At 30.6% G+C, this 24,371-nt stretch overlaps 2 protein-coding genes across 10 annotated transcripts in view; one reads left to right on the top strand and one right to left on the bottom strand.

Annotated features, from left to right (window-relative positions):
- Nucleotides 1–10,421, top strand: part of LOC134716349 (semaphorin-2A-like) — an 83,824-nt gene extending 73,403 nt beyond the window's left edge. For 8 of the 9 annotated variants that reach the window (XM_063579290.1, XM_063579291.1, XM_063579289.1 and 5 more), the window contains 6 exons: nt 674–792; nt 1,931–2,082; nt 3,323–3,393; nt 5,614–5,895; nt 6,448–6,533; nt 7,502–10,421. In XM_063579290.1, coding sequence (XP_063435360.1) covers nt 674–792; nt 1,931–2,082; nt 3,323–3,393; nt 5,614–5,895; nt 6,448–6,533; nt 7,502–7,531 — 740 coding nt within the window. In that variant the 3' untranslated portion in view covers nt 7,532–10,421. Of the gene's footprint in view, nt 1–673; nt 793–1,930; nt 2,083–3,322; nt 3,394–3,906; nt 4,020–5,613; nt 5,896–6,447; nt 6,534–7,501 lie in introns of those variants that run through there. The other variant, XM_063579296.1, reaches the window with a different exon arrangement.
- A 2,966-nt stretch (nt 10,422–13,387) lies between these two features.
- On the bottom strand, nt 13,388–18,931 carry LOC134716348 (cilia- and flagella-associated protein 141-like). The gene is made up of 4 exons (XM_063579287.1): nt 18,737–18,931; nt 14,971–15,011; nt 14,166–14,295; nt 13,388–13,647 (listed from the first exon to the last, which is right to left on the bottom strand). Exons 1-4 carry the CDS (start codon nt 18,827–18,829, stop codon nt 13,546–13,548), a joined length of 366 nt encoding a protein of 121 aa, XP_063435357.1. The 5' UTR covers nt 18,830–18,931; the 3' UTR covers nt 13,388–13,545.
- Nucleotides 18,932–24,371: the final 5,440 nt, after the last annotated feature.

The following is a 24,371-nucleotide window of genomic DNA, read 5'->3' as shown; positions in this document are numbered from 1 at the left end:
TTACTAAAGCACAGATATATAGGAAGCACTTCCAATGGACAAAGACTTCATTTCACCACTATTTACTAAAGCACAGATATATAGGAAGCACTTCCAATGGACAAAGACTTCATTTCACCACTATTTACTAAAGCACAGATATATAGGAAGCACTTCCAATGGACAAAGACTTCATTTCACCACTATTTACTAAAGCACAGATATATAGGAAGCACTTCCAATTAACAAAGACTTCATTTCACCACTATTTACTAAAGCACAGATATATAGGAAGCACTTCCAATGGACAAAGACTTCATTTCAACACTATTTACTAAAGCACAGATATATAGGAAGCACTTCCAATGGACAAAGACTTCATTTCACCACTATTTACTAAAGCACAGATATATAGGAAGCACTTCCAATGGACAAAGACTTCATTTCAACACTATTTACTAAAGCACAGATATATAGGAAGCACTTCCAATGGACAAAGACTTCATTTCAACACTATTTACTAAAGCACAGATATATAGGCTGATTGATTCAATAATTTGATCTTCCTTACTTTTATTAGTACACTATTTACAACTCCTTTTCAATTGTGCCTAGTTTTAGTGAACCTTTCTAAGAATTTATGTCGCAATTGATTGCTCTGAATATTTTATATATATTTATATGTGTTTTTCAGATAGAGGAAAAGTTTATAAAATAGCATCTCAGGATAAAGGTCAAGAATACAAAACCTATGTATCCAGTATATACTCTCCGTTTGATGAAACACAAGTTATCTGGTCATTGAAACATCATGTAAGTACCTAACAATTGTAGACACATTTAATTATGTACAAAATGGGGAATACATAAACCAGGTTGCATTTAAAGAAAGAGCAAATACTGTCAGTATGGACTTACCTTAAGAATAAATCTGTTAAACATCTGGCTCAGCCTATGTTCTAATACAGCAGGATTAATATTGTTTGCCCCTATGTAAAGCTTGACTCTCTTGTTACTCGTTGCGGGAGACATTGAGTTATGCCTCTTGGAAATATTAAATATACGCAAAATGGCCTTGTAAGCCATCTCACGGTTACAATTCTTGTCAGATTTTTATAAAACTTATACTATAGGTTAATATCAGCAATATAATATACAGTTCTAAAATGACTGACAATCCTTTTTTCTAAAGAGTTAAAGTGCCCTTGGAAATGTTATATAACGTAACGGTACCCAAATTGTACCTATTTACCAAAAAATGCAGCGAAAATCTTTCAAGATCTCCTAAAGACTAAACAATTTGTATGTTTATGATTTGATACTATTCATATCTTTCAAAATAGGTAAATATATTTAGATATATACACAAAAACGTTTACAGTATTTATCAACAGATGAAGTTTTTACAAAAAAAGCAAAATGTAACATAACATCGCCATGCGACGTCATCAAAACATCATCTTTTTAAAATTAGCATATACAATATGTTTCAAGTATCCATTTCTTAAAAAAAAAGAAAAGTAAGCATGGACAAATATCCAATTGTTCAAAATATTTGAAAAAAATAAACAAAAGCTCTCTTATTTGACTTTTGTCGATGAGAATTTAAGCATGGTTGCAATTTAGGTACTCCTCATTACAGAATCATTGATGGTTTTGAAGTTAGTTCAGACTCATTTTTCTATGATTCCACATGAATTGAAAATCAAATTGGTGTACCTATATAAAAAAGAAGGATACGGTTACAAAATAAACACAAAATGGAAACTTTTGTCTTGATCATAAAAAAATCGTAGTTGAAAAAACTGTCAAAATAGGTGCAATTTGGGTACCGTCACGTTAAAGTGAAATGCGGGTGACATAAGAACTCTGTTCCTTTATTATACTGAAAATAAAAAAATAGACAACTAATGTGATGACTTGATAAACAACTTTTTTTATTTGTTTTCAGGACAAGTATGTGTACCTAGGAACAGACCATAAAGTAACACAGATTAATGTCCAGAATGACTGTGGGAACCATCAGTGTGTAGACTCATGTATATATGATCCTTATTGTGTCTGGGACAAAACCTCTGATCAATGTGTACATTACACTCACAAGTAAGTCGGTCTGTTAAATAAAGGCCAAAGAAAAGGGTATTTTGGTTTTACCTGTGTCTGTCAAGGCCATTTGTATGTCCAACATTGATTTCTCATTCCTAACTTTAACCTGAATAATTCAGTCGTTATATTCCGCTGATCTATACGAAGGCTACATTAACGCCTGAACGTCTTCCTCGATCAAGACCGTCAACCGGAAAATTCTCACCGCTTTGCAATATGGGAATTTTGATTTAAATTGGCAGCTAAAGAAGGAGGAGTTTTGGATGTTACTTGATGTTAAACGATGTAAACTGATGTTAATTAATGTTAATTGATGTTAATTAATTATTATCGGATTTGTGTTAATTGAACACACGTGTTTAATAAGACAATTACAAGACAGTTGCGCAGACTCATTATCCTGATCGCCGCTGATTGGCTCTCTCTCACAGAAAGCAGGCGACGCGGCCAATGATCACAAGGAGTTCAAGCCTTCGTGTGGGAGAAAATCGGACACGGAAAGGGCTTAAATTATTCAAGTTATCCTAACTTAAGTTTGTCTGAAACAGATGTTATGAAACATAAACACAAACCTCATAACCATGATGCACAGAACACAATTATTTTTCTACAGAAAGGGGGGTAGGGTTAGTATGACTGTTTTTGAGTTGTGCCTAGAAATAAATGGAAAAATTACTGATTATTAGGTTCCATTTTAACTAACCTCAGTTTGCCTCAACAAAATGTTATGAAACTTATATACAAAATGATTAACAACCACAAAACACAGATCAAGTTTGAATTTTGGTGATGTCTTTTTTTAACAATCGATAGGTATGCCAATTTACAAATGGAAAATTAATGATTTTTTTTTCCTTTCTTCAACTTAAGTTTGCCTCTTCCAAATGTTGTGAAATCTATACACAATGCTTATTATAACAAAACTCTGTTCAAGTACAAATTTGGATAGGGTCACTTCTATGTTTCTTTAGTAATGTTATGAGAAAGTTTGGTTTTCTGATTGTACATGTCTTAAAGACACAAATAACTGGTTCTCAGTGGTGTTAACATTAGTATTATACAGTTCATTATCATAGTTAAAAGTATATGTTAGTACATGTTTGAAATTTACTGCATTTATTTTCTCACAAAACTTATTTTGTGAGTTTACAATTATGAATTTTAGGGACATTTGATTTTGTAATACATGTACCACAGATGGAGTAAGATCTTTGAAATGAATGTTTTTATTTTGCAGGTCTTCTGACAAATACTGGAACTTTGATAATTTTGATCCGTTATCTGCAGAACATAAAAATGAGTTTGTCTGTAAGTTATGAACTCAGTTTTTCACTTCTTTTTTAATGGTTAATATGAATTCATGTCTCTCAAGCTCAGCGTTTAATAATTCAATTAAAAATTGTATATGTACTGCATTAATTTTTGCTTTATTGGTTCTTAAAGAATGTTAAGAAGTTATTACTTCCCCTGAATCCAGTTTTGTTATTGAAGAAATTAAAGGACATCGTTTGATAAGACCTCTATTTAGGTCCATGGAAATAAACAATCAGAAAGTCTTCTATCTAATTACACCCTCCAGATGTTCTTAAACTATTGGTATGTCAGATATCATTACTAAATTTTTGTAGGACTACAAACTTTCAAAAGCTGTGTATGACATCATAGTGAAAATGATAAAACTATCAGTTTGGGTTGGATCTTCTACTTTGTGTTTTTTAACAACCTTGACTGGCTGTTAAGTTAGAAGGGTAATTGAACTGTTTCAGTTATTTCCTAGAAAATTTTATTTTGTCTTAGAAATATTTTTTTTTCAATTTTCAGATAGTAATGGAAAAAATGTAACAAAAGTGGAATATGGTACATTGAAAATGACACTTTCAGTTTCTCACTTCTTTATTTTAATGATTAATATGATTTAATGTTTCTCAAGCTCAGCTTTTAAGAGTTCAATTGAACTAAGTGAACTGCATTTAATCTAATTTTATTAGTTCCTAAAGAATGTTAAAGTCATATAAAACCTCAAATTAAAAAAAAAAATATGAGTATGGTTTTTATACGCCCGTCGTCTTTTAGACGGGACGTAGTATGGTATACCGTTGTCCGTCCATCTGTCCGTCCGTCGTCCACACTTCGGACAATAGCTCAAAAACGCTTTCACCAATTTCCATGAAACTTTGGTGAATTGTTTATATCTATTGATGTAAGCTTCCTTTCTTTTTTTTTTAATTTCAGATTTAAAGTTTTGGATTTATGGGGCTTTATTCATAAAAAAGGGGGGATTTTCAACACTTCGGACAATAATTAAAAAAGGCTTTCACCAATGTCCATGAAACTTTGGTGAATTGTTTATGTCTATTGACATGAGCTCCCTTTCGTTTTTTTTTAATTTCAGATTTTAAGTTTTGGATTTATGGGGCTTTATTCATAAAAAAGGGGGGATTTTCAACACTTCGGACAATAATTGTAAAAGGCTTTCACCAATGTCCATGAAACTTTGGTGAATTGTTTATGTCTATTGACATAACTCCCTTTCAATTTTTATTAATTTCAGATTTTAAGTTTTGGATTTATGGGGCTTTATTCATAAAAAAGGGGGGATTTTTAACACTTCGGACAATAACTCAAAAAGACTTTCACCAATATCCATGAAACTTTGGTGAACTGTTTATATCTATTGATGTAAGCTCCCTTTCAATTTTTATAAATTTCAGATTTAAAGTTTTGGATTTATGGGACTTTATTCATTAAAAAAGGGGGATTTTCAACACTTCGGACAATTACTCAAAAAGGCTTTCACCAATGTCCATGAAACTTTGGTGAATTGTTTATATCTATTGATGTAAGCTCCCTTTCAATTTTTATAAATTTCAGATTTTACATTTCCGTGTTATGAGTTTTTATGCGTAAAAAAGGGGGGATTTTCCAATAAAAGACAAGTTAAAAGAGCAACGGGCGTATCATGCGCTAAAGCGCAGCCCTTTATTATAACTTAATGGATAGTTTTCATATGTACATATACTTTTTTCTGAAGAAAAGTTTTTGATTTGTACTCATTTAGATAAAGTTTACTTTTTTTAATTGCTTGCTTCCAGGAAGCAAATCGTCAACATATTTTCCGTATGCAAAGAGACCTGTCTCATAAAAATCTGGTGATCGCAATACGCATGGATCTCTCATTGAAATAAACTATTATCTCATTGTTCATGTTATAAACATGTTCAATATGCATGCTTCTTTTTTGATTGTTTACTACAAGTTGACAATCAGTAAACTTCAGCTTCAAAACACGACAAATAATTAGCCCCCATATTTTCACATCATAACAGACAGAGAGAAAAAAAAATTGCCTATTAAATTTATGCTTCATTTTGAAACATACATTTTTGATCAATTTTTTAAGAATTCAAAATTATTCCAGATTCAAATAATTCCTTGTAAAAAAAACTCTTGAAATTTAAAACATGTTGTTTTCATATATTATATATTGCAAGTTGCATATGACATCATTTTTTTTCTTTCAATTTTCAGATAGTAATGGAAAAAATGTAACAAAAGTGGAATATGGTACATTGAAAATGACACTTATTAATAAAAACATATGTGGATTTGGAAAAAATATCATATGGAAAAAGAGGCGAAAAGACAACAACACTTTTGAAAAATTAAAGCTAGATGAGCGTTGTTTTGTAGATAGTAAAAATTCTTTAGTTATTTCTAATTTGACTTTAAACGATGAAGGCACTTATCAAGCCTATGATGCAGAAAATCCATTACTAATAGCAGCCAAACATACAGTGGAAGTTGTTACTGGTAAGGATATTACTTTATGTTATAATATATCATAAGAGAATTTGTTAACATGTAATTTGAATCTCAGATCATGTTCTTGCTGTTACTAATATTACAGTCATTCCTTATAATTCTTTATAATTTTCGATGCTCAATTCCATTTTTAAAGAGTAAATCATAAAAAAGGTTGATGATTTCACAGTCACATGACAAAATTATGTCAATGAGCTGGTAGACTTATTTCAGCCAATTAATCAGAAGACGTTAAAAAATTAAATTATTAAAAAATGGAGATGTTCATTAAGAATATTTAGACGGACTTATTTATCTATCCAGAATTCTTCAAGGAAATGGATATTATCTACATGATAACATATCAGCTTCATATTGCTTCAAAATACCAAACGAGTGGCAGTCATATTTAAAAGATGTGAGATTTCTCTGGTAAATTATTTCCTGGTATAGGACCTATCATATTGGCAAGGTAACTCTGATTTATACTTGTAACAATTTAAGATATGTTGAATTACAATACTTTATACAATCTACTGTAACATTTTCATTTCCTTGCAGAGAAAAATTTTAAAAACATTTACAAGGCAAAATTTGATGATTGGTGTGATTATTTTGAGAAAGGGAAACAACTCCAGACAAACTATGTAAGTTGAAATATGAAAATAAGATATGGTACATAGAAGTTATCATCTTAAGGTCACAGTATGGCCATCAACAATGAGAAAAACCCCTACCACATTGTAATTTATTAAGGACCTTAAATGAAAAATGTAAAACAGTTCATGTACACAAAAAAATAAACAAATAACAAATATGATGTACAGCAACAAAACTTAAAAATACATATGTAATGTGGTGGGGTTAAACGTTTCATTATGACAAGTTGTCTAAAAAATACTCAGATTTGACAATATATAAAATAATTCAAAGGAAATACCTATGGCTTGATTTAAGACAAAATAACCGAAAAATCTAATGTACCAGATAGCAACTTTGGACAACAACATCTTTGTTATATTGTATATTGAACCTTTGAGGAATAAAAGAAATTGGTTTTTAAGCAGGAGAGTAGGTTTTTACATCAAATTCCAGAAAAATTGACACAACATTGTTTAGAAAAATCTGGTTAACCAAAATCAACTTTCACAATTATAAATCTAGTATATGTCATATTGCCATGACATCACTTCCTGTGATCTGGTTAAGATCCCTGTAAATGGAACATGATAAGTCTCAGGTATGTGGTTAACTGTGTGTTAATCCATTATGAAGAGTTAACATTATGTATGTGACCTGCCCCACTTCATTTTCACAGACCATGAAGCTTTAAGATTTGACACCAATGGCTAAATATATATTAGAAGAAAAAAATATGGGATCAATAAATGAATTACTGTAAGACTTCATACAGCTAACTTAAATGCTGATGCTTTAATATGGGTTGTACATGGTTGTTGTTAATGACAAGTTGTTTAACTAATGGGTCTACTTATTCTGGGACTGGTAGCTTTTACTTATATGCCACTTATTTTTGTACTTTTAGATAAAAATTATGACAGTTAGGGTAACAGTTCTTTCATTTAATTTATGATTTTATTTTTTTGTTTTTCAGCAAAGTAAGTGCAGTCTTGGACATGATTAACATTAAATGTTTGGTACAGAATTTACTTGGAGGCATTAAGAAGTAACCCCGGATGTGTTCATTTTATCAACGATATTGTTTCTTACTCAGTTACACAAGGGTAAAACAATTTACTTCAACACTGAGTTAAAACAGATTCCTATGATCTTAAATATAAAAATCCTCATCTTCAAATCCAAATATTAAAAAAAAAAGATAAGAATCCAGGGATCTATGCAGTGAACAAAAAAAATCGAAATCCAAAAGAAGATTGAGAGGATGGTTTATTCCTACCTAAATGATCAGCTTCAAGTTGTCGTGAAGTGTTGTAACCAACATAGTGATAATTTGACATCACTGTGCTAAAGTGTTGATATTAGATAGCATTCACTAAAGTTTTGATATTATACAGCATTCACAAAAGTGTTAAGTTAAGTTGTGGTATTGCATGAATGCATAAACTTTTACCACAAGCTTAAGAGTACTTGGTGCAGTTTATGTGACAAATGTACATTTTCCCTGACATTTGTTAAACAGAGATGATGAAAATTCTACAAAAGAATGTATAAAACAACAAACTGTGGTTGTTAATGTTGATCAAGTGGTGCTTTGTGAAAAGAAATGTACTTAACAACTCAACTTAAGTTTACTTGCCATATTTATGTTATAAATGGTTATTAAGTACATATTATCAAAATAAGGAGAGGGATGATGGTGTTCTATTTGTGTTTTCATGAATTTAAAGCCTTTTTTCAAACTTTTTATTTCTTTGTGTATAAATATTTCTTGAAATTTTGTGCATTCCTGTTATAGCTATGTTGAACAAAGTTTAACTATGTCATAGTTTTGTACAATAGTCATGATAGTAATGTAATGTTATTCATTCATAAAAGTTTGAGATAAATCATTACTTTTTACAAATCTGCTTTTTAACTTTTAAAGTTTTCATAATTTATGCTCTAACAAAATGTTATAAGCTTTCAGCTGAACTTTCAGCATCAGATTACCATAATCATAACTTTTTCTTTTATTTATTGAATTAAGTTTTGATCCTAATGTGTAATATTTTCATCAGTACATGTTTATGCTTGAAATTGTGTTGGGAATTTCTCAAAGATGTCCATAGATTGTAGGGGACTTTCTCAAAGATGTCCATAGATTGTGATCAATACTCGCACAAGACAAGTGTAATTGTAATTATTATAATAGTTTTTAATCCTCTTAATATCCAGCAGCATTAAACAATTTCTAGTCTTGTTCATGGAAGATTCATTGTCATTGTATTATGTGATGTTAACACAATATGTTGTTAACATGATAACAGTTTTATGAAGTTTACATCCATATGAAGAAAATTTTATTTCACTGCCAGTCATTTCATGAATGTACAGTTTTAACCAATTTGCTTATTTCAATCTTTTACTCTAAATTTTAGGTAAGATTATATTTCAAAATATATAGTCAGCTGGGTAATATTGTTCATGGAAAAAACTTTTGAATACAAAGAAATGTATATTTTCACTGTTCAGAATTTATATTCTTCTTTAATTACTTGAATTTTACATACTTGTAATAGAACCTTCAAATGCTAACTTTTACAAAATTGACACAATTCATAGATTTGATTATTTCCCTATTGGATATGCAAAATTATTTATTATTATTATTTCAATTTCATGTTCCATTTGAAAGAAAACATTTATTCATTTCTCATTACATTGTAGAGTCCATAACTCATGCCTCTTCATTACATTGTAGAGTCCATAACTCATGCCTCTTCATTACATTGTAGAGTCCATAACTCATGCCTCTTCATTACATTGTAGAGTCCATAACTCATGCCTCTTCATTACATTGTAGAGTCCATAACTCATGCCTCTTCATTACATTGTAGAGTCCATAACTCATGCCTCTTCATTATATTTACATACTATGCTATAAGATTGAAAGGATTTCATTCAAGTCACATTGATATTTATTTGTACATGATACATAGTTCTGTTTGAAACTGGTATATCAGTATTATTTTTATTTCTATTGTTTGTATTTAAGCACATATAAATTAATATTAAGTTTTTAAAGAATCGTAGAAATAAAAAGGAGATGATATATCTTTCAATAGGGAATGATTTCCTTTCTTTTGAAGGTCAAACAATTGTGTCACAATAGAGTGTGGTCTTCATTGATGATTTAATTTACTGTAGGGTCAAGATGACCTCACCAGGTCAGAACTGTCACAAATAATGTTTTCTTACAGACATTTTGCATTATTATATATAGCTAAGTTAAGATATGTTTTGGTATAAGAGAATAAATAGAGTCTACCCTATCTTAACTTGTCATCATTTTGATGTATTACTCAAAATCGTACTAAGCTCGTTAAGGCTATAAAATTTATTGCAGTATTGGTTGAATTCTGAAAGTCTTCTTAGATCTTATAACTATTTCATGTTATTTTTTCAGATAAAAAAAACCTGTTCTGTTGTGACAAGTTTTAAGAAATCATTCAAAACAAGAATTTAATTTATAACATATTATGTCATTTAGTTTTAACTTAAATAAGTATAAATTTTGAATTGACTTAAACACTAATGATAAACTTATTAAAATGTAGTTCAGAAATTATATTTGCTGTCAAAAACTGAACAAATGCAAAGAAAATCTTGTGAATTTTTTACCATTAAAATGTTATATACTAAATTTACTGTACTCAAAGCACTAATACTTGAAGGGAAAAACAAGATTAGTTACTGAATTATTGTTTGGTTATAATGGTCATGATAGATGATTTTTGTTTGAAACAGAAATCCTGTATAATGTCATTCTATATTTGTTGTTAAATGTGTTTAAACCATTTTTACTGTTATTTCTAATTTATTTTGTTTATGCTATCATTAAAAAATAGATAATATTTGTTCTTTGTTTTATTATTGTTCATAATGGAAAACAAAATTGTTGCTTCACGACTGGCAATCTATATTTGGACTAAAACAGTTTATTTGTACTGCAGTTTATTTATGCCAATAGCACAATCAAACCAGGTTAATACTGTCATACAAGTGAGATGTTTAGTCAGCTATAAAACCAGGTTTTATCTGCCATTTTCTTCATAAGAAAATGTTTGTACCAACTCAGGAATATGACACAGACAGTAATTAGCCATTCTTTTGATGTGTTTGAGCTTTTGAATTTGCCATTTGATTAGAAACTTTCTGGTTTGAATTTTCCTTGGAGTTTGGTATTTTTGTGATGTTACTTTTCTCAGATGTGCATACAAATTAAAATTTAAAATCTGTCCACCTTTAATTTCACATAATGATGTGTTGATAAGAAAATTGGTGAAAGGATGGTTGAGTAAGTTATTTCTAGAGGCATCAATTCCTGTTTCATAAGATGGCTTGCACTTATTTCCAAAAATACAAAAAATGTAGAAAAATTTAGAAATAAATTTGTAACTTCCAGTGCCAGTCATATGATTGATTATTTATCACTAGTTCGTAATATTCATTGTTTCTATGTACTTTCACATGAAATAAGGAAGATGATAAGCTGCTTCCAGTTTATAAAATGTCACTTTCAGTAAAATATCAAAAGAGTGCTGCGTAAATCTGTGGTTTTTATATATTTTCTTTGAAATAAGGGAGATAATAAATTACTTTTCGTTTACAAAATGTTGTAAGATAGCTTAGTTTTCACAAAAATGTCAAAGAAATTGAATATAAACATGTTAAGGAGTTGCGACACAAACTGTTGCAGTAGTAAATTTAGGAAAAAGTTCTATGTTCAAAGTGGCATAAATCCAAGAAAAAAATTGAATCACAATTTCGGACAATATGTACTTAAACATAGTATGTACTTATCATCTTCTAAGTTTCATGATATTCTGTTGTGTGGTTTCGAGGATCGGTGTAACAAACTGTTGACGTATTTTATTCAGTACAAAGGAGCATAACTCCTAAATAAATGAATCACAATTACAGTAAAAACAATATAAATGGTCAACTACACATAATGGCAAACAATTCTACCTTCAAACATGAGCCTCCCCATATTATTTATGTTGCTGTCCCATTTCAGGAGCCTGTAGTTCTGTGATTGTCATTGCTTCTTGACTGTCATAATTGTTTTTCCGAAATGGTCTTGTTATTAATTTGGTCTTTAGTTTTCTTAAATAGAGTGTTTCTAATTTTTCATGTCGAGCCTTAAAAAGCCAATTATGGTAAGGTTGTTGAAGGTTGTTTGGTTGACTATTTATATCCACTTTATTTGAACTTTGGTGGTTAGTTGTCTCATTGGCAATTATACCACATCTTCTTTTTATTAATTTGTATGAGAGTTTCTGTCAAATGGTCTCAGATGGTGTCAAATTGTGTTAAGGTATATGAAAAAAATATGAATTAGTGAAACAAGCATTCTGTTAGTATTGCAACGCAATACATAGTCCACTACCAGTTAAGAATTCATTGTATTGAAACAAAATTCTAACTTGATCTATATCTTGGCATGGTATAAACTATATAACAATTATCAAGTCAATATCTTCAAGCATGACATAAAAGTGTTGAAAACTGATTAATATTCAAGTGAATTTTGTAAGTCAAAGATCAATAACTCTGCACAAAATCATCAGACTGGAACAAAATTTGAACTTGATCAGTAACATGTCATGATTCCTTGGTAGGGGACTAATAAAACAGAAGTCTAGAGATCCAATGAAACAGCTTGCAAACAATATACATTTGGTTTCATCCATCTCTCTTAACATGCTTAAGTTAGGGTACTGAGTTACCAATCTTAACTGGAGAGCTTCAACCATATCTTGATAAATGATTAGTTCTTGGGCTGTTTTTTTGGGTGGTTTTTTTTCAGAACTTTTATAAACAGCATCTTATAAACCTAATCACTCAAAACTTACCAAAATTAATTTTTAACTGAATTTCATGTACTATAAGGGGAAATCCACTTCAGTATAATCAAGGAGGCTATATATATAATATTGATTAGGTTTATTATGACATCATGGGAAGTTAATAAATAATACAAAACCATTATAAATCATTTATACTTTAATGAATATGCTAATGATATAAACAAGTGATAAGTGAATACAATTATATTTTGTCATGAAAAACATCTATCACAGACTTCAAGAGAAATAATAAATATTTTCTATTAATAAAAAAAAAAAGAGAAGAGGAGTTCGTTTGTTTTAAAGCCAATGCATAGCTATTCAACATGTAAAATAAATGACACCAATATCAGTTCGGCTAATGCTGTTAGTATATCTTAGTTAATATGACAATAAAATGGAAAATTTATATAAAAAATATGGTATCTAGATGCATTGTTATACCTCATAATAGCTCTTTTAGCAGATTTAGGTAAATTCATACACGATCAACATATAAGAAAAGACCATATAACATAAATAATTTAAAAATAAGAATTATAAAAATTTAATTCAAAAATATATTCTATATTAAGATATTAAGATTAATGCTGCACAAACCAATTTAATACATTGAAAACATAGTTTCTCCTTTGACACAAGACCAACAACGAAGAAATAATAATATGACAACAGGTTCAAAATATCTATAAAAAGATGTATATCTTCACAACACTTAAGAATAATACTTGAAGAGGATTTGATCTACTGTTAATGCTGATTTCATAAGGTAATTTAGTCACTTATAACAAAGGTAAAGAAATACCAGTATTAAAGCTACTACTTGTAAAGTAAAATTGTTAAAAAGAATAAAATACTGAAAAAGTTCTTCAAAGTATCATTTTTTTCCTGCATATTTATTAATCTTCTATATTATGTTACACATTTAACATTTTTTCAAAGTTGGCTTGTTTTTCTTTTACATAAAAAATAAAATCTGACAGTTTGAAATAATTCAATCCAAAAAACTTCTACCCGCATATTTAATCTTCCATATCATGTTTTGCATTTAACATTTTTTTTAAAGACTTGGTTTTTATAATAAAATAAAAGTTCTGACAGTTTGAGATAATTTAATCCTTTGAACTTATATTCTCTGCTTGAAGAATGTCTTCCCTTTCAAGTGTAGTTCTTGTTCGTATTTCTCTGAATCTCTTGCTATCTGGTTCTGTAATGCTTTTTGTCTGACCTGTAACATAAAGTAACATGGTCTATGGGAGATAACTCTGGCTAGCCTATATAAATTTTATTTAAGAAATTTAAGAAAATAGAAAATGGATATCGATAATACAAAAACATTGCCATTGTTGAAACTGTTTACTACAACAGCAAACACACACAAAGATTTTATCATTAAGTTACATAATAAATAAAGTATACACAATGAAGTTTGATTTTGCAATCTTTAAAAAAAAAAAAAAATCAGACAAAGGTGAATATCAAATTAACTATTAGTCTAAGTTATCAGCATATTATCAAGCTATTTATTTTGACAAAATGATGTGTATCCATATAATACCCTTGTTTCATTTAAAATCAAAACATATTCACACAGTTTTATGTTTGGAATTGATTTTTTTTCTGAAAACATAACAAAATAAATGTACATGTACTTAAAAAAAAAAGCTGATTTATGAATTTTCACAGGTGTAAAAATCTGGGCCATCTCAAAATATAATCAAATCAATGATAAATACAATAACTTACAGCTAAAGATGCTCTAGCAGCTAGTCTTAATTCTTCTTGGATTTTTTTGTCTTGGTGCTGTATATTTTTATTCCAACTGGCTTTTTCTAAATTTGTATGCCATCCAGCTCTCTGATTGGTTATTAATTCTCTGTTTGCAAAAGAAAGGAATATCATGCATTCAATAACAAAGCAATTGTAATACATGTAACTAATACTAACACAAGCAACACAAAGGGTGTCACATATGGAGTAGGATCTCCTTACCCTTTCAAAGTTCCAAACAAGGCACCTGAGATCACCCCCAGTTTTTAGTTTTCTTTGTTGTTTTGTAAACTATTGTTTGTCAGGTTGTTTTTTTACTTATGAGTTTGAATCTCACTGTGGTATCATGAGTCTAAGGTACCGGGTAAGATCAGGTAGCCATATTAAATTTACTACGATAGTCCAAAAAGTGTTCACTTATTTCTTAAGCTAAGTATAGATTATCAAATCTACAGACAGCAAAGGAGTACCGGTAAGACCCCTTTTTGGCCCAAAAATATAACAATTTTACAAAATTGTCACTATAATTTTTTAGCTATTTTTTGGATTGAAGAATGCTTCTGCTATATAAATATGGGCTGTTTTTGACGATACAATGCACATATATCAGTTGAAATCTTTCACATAAACTAATTAAATCAAGTGAAATAGAATGACTAAAGTGTTTAAAAAGTGGTCAAAATCTTTCATCTGATGAACCTGAAATTTGAGGCCAAAAGCAGTCCTAATATAGGCCGACTATTTGGTAACAATATAAAATGTATTACTATTTCAAACTTACAATCTGACAACATTTTGTCTATCAGCCATCATTTCATCTGTCTGTAAAAGAAAAATGAAGATTAAGTAATTGAAGTCATTTTTACAATCAGAAACTATTTGAACAGAATCTAGACCATATTCAATACAAAATGCTAATTAAGTATATAATCACGTCAGTAAATTAAGTGTTACAATGATGTATGAACATTTTCATTTTTTACTCTTTTTTTTTTGCTTCATTAGGATAATAGATGTCACATAAGATGAAATACAAAACATATACAATGTAGTCATGAACATACGTGTATACTAGCTTAAATAGTTGTTAATATAACTATAATGTATAGTAATGTAAAAAGGTTGAAATTTTTCATGGCAACAGAAAGGGGGGTGTAAATTTTTAAAAAGTTCATAAAAATACATGTAAGTGTAACCAATAACTACCATTTAATACATATATGTACTTGAATCTTTTCTAAAAGTACTAAATTGAAGTCGGGACCTGATATAAATGTGTATGAAATAAGTTAAATATATTTAAGGAATGAGTAATGTGTTTTCTGTCTATGAAGAAATAAAAATCAAATTATTGTTTTGGGGATTGGACAGGTGAAAGTCAAATGACAATCTAAAATCTAAAAAATCATCACAAACTCACATGCGATATTTTAACATAGTGATTTTTATAATTTACAGTAACTGGAATACTTAAGTGCCCTCTATCCACTACTTTTCTTGAGGTTAAATTTACAGGGATCATAAATTAGCATTATCATAGCTGATTTTTATGAAAACATTTATAAAACAAAGCAAAGATAGGCACAATTTTCATAGACCATTACTGCCTCAAATAATCAGTTGCTAAAAAAAATTGTTTAAATTTTTTATTTTCATGTTTTAGAAAATGAATTATGTAGAGTATGATACAAATACATTATACAAACATATACATTTGATTATGAACTGACTTTAAAATAGAATAAACACTATGCTAATACAATAAACAAATATAAAATTAAATGAGCTAGATGTCAATTCTTTTTTATCTTTGCATTAAGTTTGCAAATTTTTGCAAAACAAAGAATTTCTATTTTAAGCTTGAAGCTAATGTGCACAACTTTTTATATGTACATAACTATCAGTGAGTGTGTCTATTATCTAATGTTTAAAAAAAGGAAAAACAAGCTTCAATAAAAAAAAAAAATCAAAAAAAAAATCAAGTTATCAGTTAAATAAACCTTTTTCCACATTACTGTTCATTTCAAAGTTTGAACTTCAAAATGAATTGCATCTGTGTGTACCTGCCTAAAGGAGTTTACTATTTTATTTGGAATTTTTCTGAAGTGAATTTTTACATTTAGTAAGCAATGCTCATAGACAAATACTGATATTTAAATTTATCCAACGTTGCTCCCTACTACTAGAACAATTAAAAAGTCACCACCTATGAAGGTATCTATTGATGTGAGAGTTTGAATGGACTTAATTAACTCCTCCAGCATTAAATTAAGTAAGTGTTTTTAACAAAGTTTCAATGAAAAAAACAAATGTTTTAGACACCATATAAAGTGAAGCAAATTTTGAGAATAAAACTCAATAAAATGTTCTTACCATTTGTGTTGAGACTGATTTGTGAAAGTGATAAAATAGGGATTAAGCTTTGTATCTATTTGTGCAATAAATATAAATGACAAATGTAAACAAAAGCAACAGAATACATACATTAAGTCAAAGGGTTTGTTTACATATATATATCTACATGTACATTTAGGTCATGTTTTTTGCAAAGTTTTTAAATGTGTGTTTCCTACATCCATACCTCATCCTGATCAGATCCTTCGTCTGAATCCTGTCAAATTGAAGTCTTATAATATCAATAAACATACATAACATTAGGACCTGCAGAATGGTGGGACCAAAGTGGCACAAGACATAGTTATTCAAATGTAAAGTTCTAAATGTCTGTAATACAAGTAACCAGTACGTAGTACAACAAAAAATAAAAAAATGTATTTGAATTATAAAGAAAAAACAATGTCATGTAACCATCATTATGTTTTAAAATAAAGTTTTTGTATTGTTGATAATATTTTATTTTATAATAGTTTGGGCCAAATACTCATATGGTTGGCCCATTAATACATTTAGGCCATGGAAAAATAATTGATGGTTTCTCCTAACCCGACCGGATCATTATTATACCACCGGTCATTTAATTAAATTTTTTTTAATGATTCATGCATGTACCCTAAAATATACAAAACATAGATATAGGAAGATGTGGTGTGAGTGCCAATGAGACAACTCTCCATCCAAATAACAATTTACATGTAAAAAAAAGTAAACCATTATAGGTCAATGTACGGCCTTCAACACGGAGCCTAGGCTCACACCGAACAACAAGCTATAAAGGGCCCCAAAATTACTAGTGTAAAACCATTCAAACAGGAAAACCGACGGTCTATAGATATAGGAAGATGTGGTGTAAATGCCAATGAGACAACTCTCCATCCAAATAACAATTTAAAAATTAAACCATTATAGGTTAAAGTACGGCCTTCAACACAGAGCCTTGGCTCACACCGAACAACAAGCTATAAAGGGCCCCAAAATTACTATTGTAAAACCATTCAAACGGTCTAATCTATATAAAAAAAACGGGAAACGAGAAACAAGTATATATTACATATTGATGATAAACAAACGACAACTACTGTACATCAGATTCCTGACAGGTGCAAACATTTGCAGCGGGATTAAACGTTTTAATGGATCTAAACCTTCTCCCTTTACCTGAAACAATAGCATAACATCACAACATAGAAAAACACACGATAAAATATCAATTGGCAGACTTAACTCAATCAAAAAATGTGTATTAATACACAATGAACGAATAAATTTGATCTGCGATATCTGAATGCAATACAGTTTATCACTAATGCAGCCAATTAAAATTATATAAAATCTTCAAGAAATCCTCAAAAGCAGTTCGAAATAAGGGAGTCTTGAGTTGCAACCATTCCAAGTTGAAGGAGGGATGTGTGTTGGAGATGTTGTTAACTTTGGGAACAAGTTCATTGAGTTCCAATGTACAGATAATTACGCATGGTTACAAAAAAAAAAAAGCCTGCCTGCCGGGTCTCTAAAATGTTCCCATGTTAGGGGAAACCAACCATGAATTTTCCATGGCCGTATCGCTATTTGTCCGCCATTGCTGGATATCACACAGGTTCCCATAAAATGTTGACGTCATAAAAACAAAATATCTGACGCCACAATGGTAAAGTGATTGTTGTTGACATCGAAAGTTCAAGCGGCCGGGTCAGCCGAGATAAACGTATTTACACTTTTGGTATTTAGCTGTATTTTGCCTCCGAATGACTTTATAACACCTCCAAATAACCTTTTGACGTCAAGCAACAATCACTTTTTAGTTGTGACGTCATATGTTTTGAGTTATGAAGTCAAAGTTTACGGGAACCTGTGTGATGTTATGCAATGGCGGAAAAATTTGCATACAAGTGTAAATACGTCTATTAGCGATAATTAAGGTGTATAAGCAAACAAATATTATACTCATATGGTCCGACCATACCCGTATGGTGGGTCCATATGAGTATATGCATATGGTCATGACCATACGCTTATGGTCCAAATACTCATATGGTCCGGAACATATATATACATCCAACATTACTGTAGGTGTTAAGGGAAAACAACTTGGTGTGAAATGAGATTTGAGGACCTGGTTACCACTGTTCTTTTGGCTTTAATACTGATACCTGGATTCGTTCTTGTTGTCTTAGTCGTGATTCTTTAAATGCTTTTGAACCCCCTGTGTTCAGTTCATAACGTAATGATGTTGACATGCTCATCTTGATGGAGAAAATGTGTAGCTACTGTTTTCAAAAAAGAAAGCTTCTGTGGTTGCTATTGGAAAATTACATCCAAATTATACTATGCGCTGTAAAATATAGTTCTAAACAGTTACATTATCCGGCTAAATCTGTAAAGCCGATCAAGTATTTTTTTTAATTATACATTCTAAAACATTTAAATAATGGATATTCACAATAATTTTTGTACAATAAAACCAAAGTTTTATTGAAGAAAACATGTTTGCGTATTAATATCTTCCCAAATGATACGTCTCTAGACTTTTCATCCACTAGACCCATAAAGTCCGTTCAGTTGAAATCAAAGTAAAAGTGCGGGAATATTTCAAAGTACACTTTTGTATAGATCTTTGAAAGGGTAATTGAGCTAATTTTATCAGACAGATATATAAAACTGTAGAAATATGTCTGAGATCATATTTACTATTTAATAATTTAGTTAATTTCAGCTATTATACCACAAAATTCTTGCCTTTATAGAGAATTGACTGTATGGTTTCATCATCGGAAAATATGCAAGTCCTCCAACAGTATATCTTATAAGATTTATAAGATAAGACTAGATAAGATATATATTTTAATACCAATTAAAGGTCATTTCGTGGAACATTCGAAAAACGACCGCTCTTCTAATATCAAAGTTATTAACCAAAGAGAGATAATTTTCATATCCAAAATTTGGTCACAAGTTAAATTTGAAATAATTGAACATATTCCATCAGAAGTTTTTTTTTACTAACATACTTATTTAGTGTGAGTCAATTTGTTAGATATATTCAAAAATTTATATTGTCCAAAATGTTAAAAACTTCAACAAATGACAACCAAGAAGTTATCATTATGTGAAGCTCTTATTATTAATTGTCTGCATTTATGAGCATCTTTCAACAGACTGAATTCAGTTTTAAGATATTTCAAATCTTTATCAGTATTAATAAACGACTCTCTTAAACAATTGACTTAACAGAGACAAAATACAAGTGGAAAATGAAAGTAAAAAAGTGTGTTGATAACTTTTGGTCCGAAAAACTGTTTACTGAAGCCAAATCAAAACCGTCATTACGGTACTTAAATATCAAAAACTGTAAAATTGGTGTTGTTAATTCTATATGGAAAAATGCTGGTTCAGAACAAATGTGTATACGTAAAGCCTGTTATAAGATCAAAAAGCAGGAGTACCACCGTTCAAAATTTTCAAATGGTCAAAAATCTTCAATTTGTCCGCTATGTGAGGAAGGAACTGAAAATTTAGAACATTTTCTTGTCGTATGCTCTGCCTTAACAAGTATTAGAGACATTTTTATCTCAAAGCTTTATACAGTTGTTGTACCAAAGATTGGAACCGTTGCATGGACTGACATTTGCGTTAGTAACTCGAAAATGATACAATTAATCTTGGACTGTAGTCATTTCGAGTGGTATCATGTGTTAGAGAAAAATGACATTAATTTGGTGGAATCAATCACTAGAAGCCTGTGTTACTCGCTCCATGAAAAGCGTAGTGTGCTCCTTGAAAGTAAATAAACATTTAAAAGTTGTAAGGTTTTCCAAACCCATAGGCTGTAAATAGATAAAATTGTTTAAAGATAATGTATAGTGACTGGAAACAGATGTAAATATAAAGCAACAAAATTTTACTGGATGAACTCCAGGTTCTCCTGATAGAGGAGGGATTTCCAGAAGGTAACAGGTAACAGGTAACAGTACATTGTATCATAAAAGAGGGACGAAAGACACCAAAGGGACAGTCAAACTCGTAAATCTAAAACAAACTGACAACGCCATGGCTAAAAATGAAAAAGACAAACAGAAAAACAATAGTACACATGACACAACATAGAAAACTAAAGAATAAACAACACGAACCCCACCAAAAACTAGGGGTGATCTCAGGTGCTCCGGAAGGGTAAGCAGATCCTGCTCCACATGCGGCACCCGTCGTGTTGCTTATGTGATTACAAATCCGGTAAATAGTCTAATTCGGTAGGTCAAATTCATGAAAGGGAAGGGGATTGTAGTTACGACGTAAGGAACATATCTGATATCATTTGTGAAACGGTTATTCCATAACGGTCAACCAACTCGTGATGGCGTCCGTAAAATTTACGAAGGGATGATTTCAACTTCACCATTTGGAACTCTTGGTTTAATAGCTTCCTTGTGAGCAGTAACCCTCTATCAAGAAAATCATGATAGGAAATGCAAGCACGGGAATATCGTATCAATTTGGAGATATGTACCCCGTATGCAGGTGCTGCTGGAATGTTGCTACTTAGAAATGGAAAGTTCACAATTGGAAAGCTGAAATCATCTCTTTTGTCGTAAAGTTTTGTCTTCAACCGACCCTCATTGTCAATTTCTAGATGTAAGTCAAGATATGAAGCCGACTTAACTGTATCTGTAGTATCCTTTATCTCCAATTCGATGGGATAGATGCGATCTACATAGTCACCAAATTTTGAATTGTTTAGTGAAAGAACGTCATCTATATAGCGGAAAGTAGAGTTAAAGGATATTGCTAACTTCTTATCTTTCTTCCTAAGAAGTTCCTGCATGAAGTCAGCCTCATAATAATAAAGAAACAAGTCAGCAAGTAGAGGGGCACAGTTTGTTCCCATTGGGATGCCGACAGTCTGTTGAAAAACACGTCCTCCGAACGTAACAAATATGTTGTCAATCAAGAAATCAAGCATCTTGATAATATCGGTTTCAGAGAATTTTTTGTTTGAATCAGAATGGTTCTTTACAAAGTATGATTTATCCCTCCTTAAGACAAGATACTTGTATCTATGCGATGTATGCGAAATGTATGCGAAAACGCCTTAGTTCTGACAGAGACATATAATACAATATAATTGTATTATATGTCTCTGGTTCTGATTATTCAGCAAAACTTACAATTATTTTGTGTACACCAATTATGTATAAATTTTGATAACTTGAAATTAAATTTCTAATATTTTCAAGATTAAATAAGGAAGATTTTAATGTATTACAGTTTATTGAATTTGCACATTTATACCCCAATGGGGTTGAAGGCATACGTAAACCAACAAAATAATTTTACAATACATAATAAAAGAATAATAAAAGAACAAAACATTATAAACATATTACAAGAAACATTATAACCCTCCCCATACCTCTGAATTATAGAACAGAATGGGTTTAATAGTAAAAAATATGTACATTACTTATGGTTTTATTCCCGGAAACATTTATAAAATCCTTGTTGGAATAAAAGAAACCTGCGTGAATTTGAATTTGAATTTGAATTTGATTCTTATTTGAATTCGAATATGAATTTATGGTATTTTGAACCGAAAAAACTTTAAGCACATTCAGGACGAAGTAAAAAATAAAAATCTGCAGTTAAAGATTTGTTTGCTATGGGTGGTTGGCTTTACATGTTTTGTAGACTGATTTCAAGCTCCTATGTTACACAACGTTACATTGCTGGGTATTTCAAGTGGTGCCTTCGAACATGTTACGTACAGGTTGAGAAACGTTACTCCATCACAAAGTGGATAATCGTTATTGAATAGATTCAAACGGATATGTTTCAATTGCTGTAACCACAATCAGGTCCTATTTTCCTCGAGTGTGACATCAGAAGTTTGTACTTACACGACGGGTATACCATTTGTGGAGCAACATTTGCTTCCCCTTACAGAGCACCACAGATCACACTGGTTTTTTTTTCTTTTTCTTTTATGGCTTTGTGAGTATCAGTATTAGTAAGTTTTCTATGCTGGGTTTTGTATATTGTATATTGTTATTTTGTATTTTGTATATTTTTCGGTTTTTTTTTTTTTTTTTTTTGCTGTTGTAATGACGTATTCAGTTTGTAACCGATCATACTAAGATTAAATAGCCCTTTTATGGTATCTTTAGCCTCTCCTTAACAATATAGTAATTAAACCATGTTACATTTTACAGTTGACAAATCAAGATAACTTTGCACCTATTAAAAAAATCAGCGACAGATAACAAAAAAGTCATTCAAATACAGAATAACTGCACGACAACACCGACGAAAAACGAAAACCCAGTGGGGTTAACACGTCCATAACACTAAAAAAAAACTGAACAGCAACTACATGCACGACACCTGCCAAAGGGATGAACCATGGTGCTTCGTAAGGGTTACGATAGTAATTGGTAATATAAGTTGTAAATATATAAAAAGAGAAGAGGTGGTATGACTGCCAATGAGACAACCTCCATAAGAGACCAAATGACACAAAAATCGACAACTATAGGTCCCAAATGGCCTTCAACAATAAACAAAGCCCATACCGCATAGTCAGCTATAAAAGGCCCCGAAATGACAATGTAAACCAATTCAAACGAGAAAAGTAACGGCCTATAATTTGTGTACAAAACATGAAAATCTGCAACACATAAACAAACGACAACCACTGAATTACAGGCTCCTAACTTGGGACAGGCACATATACATACAGAATTTATAAGTATATTTGACATGTTTGAAATTGGAATTGTACTCAAATGATCAATTAATCCAATAATTAAGGCTTTTAATTAAATGGGCATCTAAAAAGTTAAAATGTGAATATATATGTTCAAACTCTTTTATGTCATTTTTTGTAGCAATAAACAAACAAAAAACTATGTCAATTGGACATGCTTTGATACTATATATGCCCTTAAATTTTTTCTAGATAACATTTTTGTTCGCTTTGGGGATTCCGTATATCGTCAGGTTACCGGAATTCCAATGGGGACTAACTGTGCACCACTTATTGCGGACATATTTTTGTATTGCTATGAGTTACAATTTATGACAAAAATAAGCAAAGACCCATCGAAAAAACGTCTGATAAACAAATTTTATTAATACTTTTAGATATTTGGATGATATTTTGGCTCTTCTTTTTTTTAACGATTTTTGAACTTACTTCAAATAAAGCTAACACTAACAATGACCACTGCCCTTTCCTCGATCTTGATATCTATATCACTAACGGAAAGCTGAATACTAAAATTTAGGATAAAAGAGATAATTTTTCATTTCCTATCGTTAATTTAAGAAATAATTCATGGAAGCCATAGATTATTGGAAATTTACACATGGCCTGGGCCGTGATATTCGAATTTTATCCTGAGCGTTAGCGAGGGATAAAATCAACGAATATCACGGCCCAGGCCATGTGTAAATTTCCAATAATCTATGGCTTCCATGAGTTATTTCGATTCTAATAGGACAAATACGATCATTAAAAAAACTGAAGCGAGGGTGGGTAAATCTGTGTGTATGGCTGTTCTTTTTTACTCCCTGTTAGATAAAGCTCATCATTTTAATAGATCCGTAGCTTGCACGGATTATTTCGTGAACAACCGCTGAAAAAAAAAATGTTTCATTCTCAAAACCAACAATTGTCATGTTGATTTATATGTTTTTTCCCGTGAGCTACCGTCAAATCCAAAGTTGACATTTCGTAACCAATGAGCCGCCATGTTGACTTGCTGAAATCAGTACATATGCGAATAATGCAAT

Source organism: Mytilus trossulus, chromosome 4 (genome assembly GCF_036588685.1).
Source record: "Mytilus trossulus isolate FHL-02 chromosome 4, PNRI_Mtr1.1.1.hap1, whole genome shotgun sequence".
In the NCBI taxonomy this organism is placed as follows: Eukaryota; Metazoa; Mollusca; class Bivalvia; order Mytilida; family Mytilidae; genus Mytilus; species Mytilus trossulus.
The sequence above is the reverse complement of the archived record's forward strand: the minus strand, read 5'-3'. Positions and strand labels throughout refer to the sequence as shown.